Raw genomic sequence first — 6,458 nt, 5'->3', positions numbered from 1 at the left:
ACCGATTCACACACGACATGTATTGCAAGTAGTCTACATTTGAAGCCATCTACAACTTAAAAGACTACTACTGCTACCGATCATCCACCAAAATCACCATTCAATTCACCAGGCTGATATGGTAGCCAGAGATTGGTGCACTAAATGTGAACTTGGTAGTATTAATCTCGAACCGTATATCTTGCAGCCAATTAACAATTTACCTCTCGGATTAATGAATTGAGCTGGGATCCGGTAAGTGATTTTTAACATTTTTTTAATCTGATATTTTTAATAATAGATATAGATTTGGAATGGTCTGAACAATCTGGTTCGATGATTTTGTAGTTTACCATCGGTGATGGCATTCGATTGTAGCTTCTTCTTTTTTTCTTTTTTTTTTTTGTACAAAGGCGGCTCGCATGCGATGGATGTTGATGCAGCCAATAAAATTTAAAAAATATATTTTTAAAATAAGATATGAATATATAATATTTTTAGATAAAATTTTTAAAGTCGTGAGTCGCGAAGGAGACAACCCTTTGTACTTTGAAAATTTTATGGTAGGCGATATGGATATCACAACTTGCTCGAGGATGAAAAGGGCAGCTGACAACCCACATTTTGATGGAATCATACTATAGTCGTAGAATATGTGACAATCCCCAATATGCGACGAGGATCCTCAAGTCTGTCCCAACACCAAACACACTGCCCTGAAAAGGCCTCCGCTGGTAAATGGTAATTAATGGAGCCAGCTGGCCATCCGCTAACACTCTGCGACGTTTTGCTGTTCGAAACCAAAGACCGAGGCATGCGGCCGATCCCCTCCATCCAAGAGCGTGAGTTCCACCAATTGGACGATCACGATCAAGATGCTCTCATACCGTAAGCCTGTAAACCCAAAACGGGAGCAAAACACCGTTCATACTGCTCCGCAGGATCTGGCCTTTCATGCACCGTCGTGGTTGACGGAGAATTGTATTGCCCGTTCTATCCTTGACGGCTCGCAAAATCCGTGGAGTTTATTTACGACGGAAATAAATGCCGTTCCGTTATCAGCGGGCGACCGTTCTACCAGCCTATCAGATGGAAGGGGGCGTGGAAAATTTAGAGAGAGAGAGTGGTGGCCGTTAGGGTTGACTTTTCCTAGGCAAAACGTGCCGCCCCGACAGTCGCGCGTCACGCATACGTGTCTACCGCCCCGGTACATCCGTACGTACTTGGCAGCCCCTTCCGCCTTCCGGTATTTAACGCCTCATCCCCCCCCAGCATCCGTTCATTCCTCCTTTAAGCCCCTCCCCAAAACTTGTTTCCTTGTTTTCGTGTACCAAAACTTCCTCACCTGAAAAGAGGTGAGGCCTGGAATAAAGTTTTTGTCTGTTTGATTATTTTCTTTTGTTTTATTAAGTTTTTCATTTGTTTTTGGGTTTGTTTCTGTTTATTTGTATTGGTTTTGTTTGTCTACATATTTGTTCTGCTTATTTTCTGACCTGTTGTTTTGTAATGGCTTTTTGGTGGGTGTGATGAAGAGAAGAGATGGGGATGGAGGGGAAGAAGATGGTGGAAGCAGAGGAGGAATTGGAGAAGACCCAGAAGCTGGACCTCAGTGGGATGTCCTTGGACACCCTCCCCAACCCTTCTGTCAACCTGGCTTCTATCACCAAGCTTGACCTCTCCAACAACAATCTTGAGGTTACTTTCTGAGCGCCATAGATCTTTCAATTTTGGTGCAGATAGCATTATGGTTTATCTGTTGGTTTCGGAAGGATTTTGGGTTATTTCTAGGAAATACACGCATCTCATGGCCCAAAAAGAGAATCCTTCATTTTTGCTAATCTCTTCGTACGCTTCTTTGACCATTTTTACGATAGATGCACGGATGTTTTTTTGGTTCTTCTCTAGAAACGAAGTAGGCATGTGGTCTTCCTGTTAATATTTTGGAAAAGGACTGTCCTTTCTCAGTTCCTCTTTTTGTACCGTTCATAGATCTTGACTGATATGGAAAAATGACAAATTAGATTTTTTCCTTTCTATAACTAGTTACTATTGGAAATTATCTTATTTATTTATAATTGCTTCTTGTCTTCAACAAAGAAGAGACAACCATTGCTTTGGTTTCTTGTGCTCCTTTCCAAAACTATGGATCTCCTAAGATGTATAATATCTTCTATGTTCTAATTTTCTATCTGGATTCTAGTTGTGATAAATATATTCTCATTTTGTTGTGTTTTTCTTTCTCCCCTGTTGTCTGGTGGTTGTTGATTGATGGGAGAACAGAGTATCCCGGAGTCGCTGACGGCAAGGCTACTGAATTTGGTGGTGCTTGATGTGCACTCCAACCAGCTGAAGGTGCTGCCAAACTCCATCGGGTGTCTCTCCAAGCTCAAGGTCCTCAATATCTCTGGCAACCTTATCGGCTCCCTCCCGAAGACCGTCGAGGACTGCCGGTAATCATCTTCCACCTCTCTGTATTTATCACGAGTTATATATTTTGTGCCATTTCTTAAAATATATTGAGAATCATGAGAGAAGAGTGATCCAAATGGATAAGCATCATCAGTTTTTCAGAAAATTTTTGCTGTTTTTACAAGAGCAAGAGACAAAGCGACATAAGGTGTAAATAAAGAAGAGTGGTCCAAATAGATAAGCATGACCTGCTTTCAGAAAATCTTTGTGCTGTTTGTATAAGACGAAGAAGGAAGGGAACGTGAGGTGTGAAGTTCTAAGCAAGGAAGTTTTTTGTTTTTTTGGGTGATTGGAAGAAGGTTGTCTGAAAGAATTAACTTTTTTTTTTCTTGGTAGAAGAAAGAAATAACATTAAGAAGGCAATATAGCTACTATAATTTCTTACAACTTCATTAGATACGATCTATTAACAACAATTTCAAGTATCTGAAAATAGAAACAGGAAAACGGTACGTCCCAATGGCCCACGTGAATTCGAAATTAGGTCTAAATTAGTTAAGAGAAAAATTAGAGTACAAAGTAGGCTTTCCAAGTCTTTCTGACCAAGCTATGAAATATAAATTATTAACTTAAGCTTGTAGATGAATATGTTCAAGGGTTATGGTGTTGAAGGCTGCTGAAATTGTTCATACGCTTCCTATTGCTATTAGTGAAAGTATATTTTGATAATGAGGTTTATACAGGCAAACATGAGAGTCAACATTATTTATGAGCATGTTTTCTACCTAACTATGATACTAAAAGGAAGGCTACTAATTCAATGTTTTTTTTTCCTTTTTGGGTTCCCTCTGTTATTTTCTCTCACTCTCTTCGAACTAGGACTCATTTAATTTTTAATTTGTTTGACAACTCCAAGCACTGTGGAATTTGTTTCTATCTTATAGTTGTCAACTGTTTTCGAACCAGCGAATCTACCCTTGAACAACTGTAGAAATTATGCATAAATGCTAACCAATGATCGCTTCAAACTCAAATGGAGGAAAACTCCATATATTTCTCCTGTTCCCTTTTATTCTTCATATCAGTCAATTTGGTTATATGTTTACGAGAACAATGGGTATTAGCTTTACTTGTTAGAAAGGAATGTAATGGTATAATTCAGAAGGTTTTTCTTTTCTTTTCTTTGGTAACGTTTGTTCGTCTCCCCTCACTATGAACAGGGCTCTAGAGGAGCTGATAGCCAACTTCAACATGCTGACCAAGCTCCCAGATACCATCGGGTTCGAGCTGACCAACCTCAAGAAGCTTGCCGTCAACTCCAACAAGCTTGCCTTCCTTCCCTACTCGACGTCCCACATGACCTCCCTCCGAGTCCTTGATGCGCGGCTTAATTGCCTTCGCTCCCTTCCTGATGGCCTCGAGAACCTCATCCACCTGGAGGTCCTAAACGTGAGTCAGAACTTCCACTACCTCGAGTCCCTACCTTACTCCATTGGCCTCCTCGTCTCCTTAGTTGAGCTCGACATCAGCTACAACAAGATCACCATTCTGCCCGACTCCATGCGATGCCTCACTAAGCTTCGTAAACTCCACGCGGAAGGCAACCCTCTCGTGCGCCCCCCCATGGAGGTTGTGGAGCAGAGCGTGGAGGCTGTACGAGAGTACCTCAGTGCAAGGATGAACGGAAGTGCAACGAGCCCCAATTCCATTAGGAAGAAGTCATGGATAGTGAAGCTGGTGAAATGGGGGACGTTCAATGGTGCGATGTCGCCGAGCCATGTGGGGATCAGAGATGAGAATGATGGGTTCTTGCTGTCAGATTACCGCTCAATTAATGGCCTCGCAACCCCAAGGCATGTGGGAATGTTCTCGCCTCGCCGACTCTTCTCTTCACGCAGAGCTTCGCCACGAAGCTAGAAGCACTTCGCATACAGCCTGCAAAAACTTAAGAGCGGATTCTTTCTGGTTAGTGAAGGAATTCGATTAAGGGTGTTATGATACTGGAATAGTAGTGAAATGGGCTGCTCAGGACTGCTCCTCTTGTAAGAATGTTAGTCCCTAGAATTTTGCATACCAGAGACTGTAAGATAACTGTTACATGAAGATCCTGCTCTTTGTCGTTGGACTACTTTGACATAGAACTGAAAACTAGGCCATCATTATGTAAACAAAAGCATGAACAACAGAAAGTGTGTAAATTTGTTAAGATCTAATATATGATGTTGTCTTTATTGAGTAGCCCTCTATGTTAAGATGATCAGAAGCTCTAAGTAAAAATTTTACTTTCTAACATCTACTAGATGCAGAGGGTGAGCCGATCTTGGAGATTATCGATTTGAAACAGAGAAATAGCATCTCTGTATACAAGATTAGAACTGTGTATATATGTAACCCTCTCTAGACCTCGCAATAACTGGAGCCTCTTTGATATATTTGGAATGGAAGATCCGCAGCACTGGGAGGCTCCATAAACGGCTTACTGTAAGAAAAACTACAGACATAACATGTATATCAGCTCAAGAAACAAAGAAGAATCAGTAGCGTTGATAACAGGAGATCAGCTAGTTTCGGATCTTTGTTTATGAGCTCTTGAAAGAGCAAGAACAAAGATCTTGACTTTCAGATTTGTGGGTTCAAAATCATCCATTGTTGCAGCATAGAGTTGAATTTGACCGACACAATGCAATCGATCTTCGCTGACTGCAATGTCTCAAGAAATCACAGGAATATTGATCTATAGGCTAGACAAGCATTTGGGTGTAAAATCCTGGGCCAAAACAAGGTAATTTGAAACTGTCATTCCCTCCTCTGGATTTTCTGGTGTGTGACTAGGGATTGATTCCATAATTCTGCAAGGCAAATGCCCTTTTCACACTAGTGTTGGTGCAATTTTGGGTTGAGCATTTTTGCAAAGCACATTTACACATGCATTTGGTGCAACCTGGACTGATGGTTCATTGCCAAGTCTATATACACTTGTGTCGAAGAACAGCCATATTGTGGATCTTATATGAAAATAATGGAGCCATTTCAGAAGGCAGGGGTTCAGAGGAATCATTCTCCCTTGATTGATAATCAAAGGTTTATAGCAAAAGTAGCAGTATCAAGAGGTTTGTGTGATCCATTCCTAACCCACCCCACGTAGAATATAGAATGTTGGTAAGGTATAGTAACCAGGAGGTTAATTCTAAAGTTTTAGCTGCCTGTTTAAACTTTCAGAATGTCTTGCTTCTTTATTTTCTTTTCCCTCCTGAAAATATGTGCTCCTTGATGCAATGAAATACTAGTTCTCTTCAAATCATGATTCTAGGATTTTCTCATCCTCTGATAACAATTGTCATAAGCAACCAAGTTTAGCCTAACACAATGCTCCTTGCCTCCTTTAATGTTAATTGGTTAATTTTTGTCTCAGAAAGTTTTGGAATGACACATTCTTATACCATATTGTTTTATTTCCCAAACATTTTTCAATGTCCATTTTCATCATACACCAAATTGATTTCATTGTATGCAAAAAATTCCGAAAATATTATGTTCCACCAAAGGTGGGCCAGATCTTATACCGCATAAGTAAATGAAGTGCAAGCCTGCCGTGAAGCCGGGCATAGCGTTAATTTGGCCCGCACCAGCCTGGGTAAAGCGGGCCGGCTGTTCAAGGAAGAACCCGTAACCCATCCATGAGATCATAACTACTATGACGAAACTCCATAAACCGAAGTCTTCAGGCTCGGCTTCTCCCCGTTTCAGCCTCCCCTTCTCGCGCGCGTCGTTTCCGATAATCCGATCGGGCTCTCGGATCCGATCCCCCAGCTCATGCAAAGGCACGCGGTACGCCATTCTTCCTCTCTAACCTCTAAGCTTTTCTCCTCCTCTTCTCAATGAAGGAAAATGCCAATATTTCCTAGGTTTTATTTACTTTTTATCCCTGTTCCTTCTGACGTGCCACATCTCAATCGATATGTATTTTGATCTAAATAGACATGCTGCAGTTCTAAAGGCAGGTTTCCTTCTCCAGATCTGGTTCTCACGCAATCTCTTCTTCTCCAATTTCACTGTATTTCTATCCCAAA

General features: G+C 41.2%; 1 protein-coding gene across 1 annotated transcript; it reads left to right on the top strand.

Moving 5' to 3' along the window:
• The first annotated feature begins 1,303 nt into the window (after positions 1 to 1,303).
• PIRL6 (plant intracellular ras group-related LRR 6) lies at positions 1,304 to 4,619 on the top strand. Its single transcript, XM_008783580.6, has 4 exons — positions 1,304 to 1,334; positions 1,512 to 1,674; positions 2,260 to 2,429; positions 3,609 to 4,619. Exons 2-4 carry the CDS (start codon positions 1,519 to 1,521, stop codon positions 4,303 to 4,305), a joined length of 1,023 nt encoding a protein of 340 aa, XP_008781802.3. The 5' UTR covers positions 1,304 to 1,334; positions 1,512 to 1,518; the 3' UTR covers positions 4,306 to 4,619.
• The last annotated feature ends 1,839 nt before the right edge of the window (positions 4,620 to 6,458 follow it).

This window comes from Phoenix dactylifera, chromosome 2 (assembly GCF_051530095.1).
Source record: "Phoenix dactylifera cultivar Ajwa chromosome 2, Ajwa_hap1_PhDact_Kaust_v1.1, whole genome shotgun sequence".
Lineage (NCBI taxonomy): Eukaryota > Viridiplantae > Streptophyta > Magnoliopsida > Arecales > Arecaceae > Phoenix > Phoenix dactylifera.
This window is presented reverse-complemented; position numbering and strand designations above follow the sequence as displayed.

Excerpts from the sequence above, each read along its gene's own strand:
- PIRL6 (XM_008783580.6), top strand. The coding sequence starts at position 1,519 with ATGGGGATGGAGGGGAAGAAGATGGTGGAAGCAGAGGAGGAATTGGAG. Across the intron at positions 1,675-2,259 it reads TCTCCAACAACAATCTTGAG|AGTATCCCGGAGTCGCTGAC; the intron begins GTTACTTTCTGA and ends ATGGGAGAACAG. Across the intron at positions 2,430-3,608 it reads AAGACCGTCGAGGACTGCCG|GGCTCTAGAGGAGCTGATAG; the intron begins GTAATCATCTTC and ends CACTATGAACAG.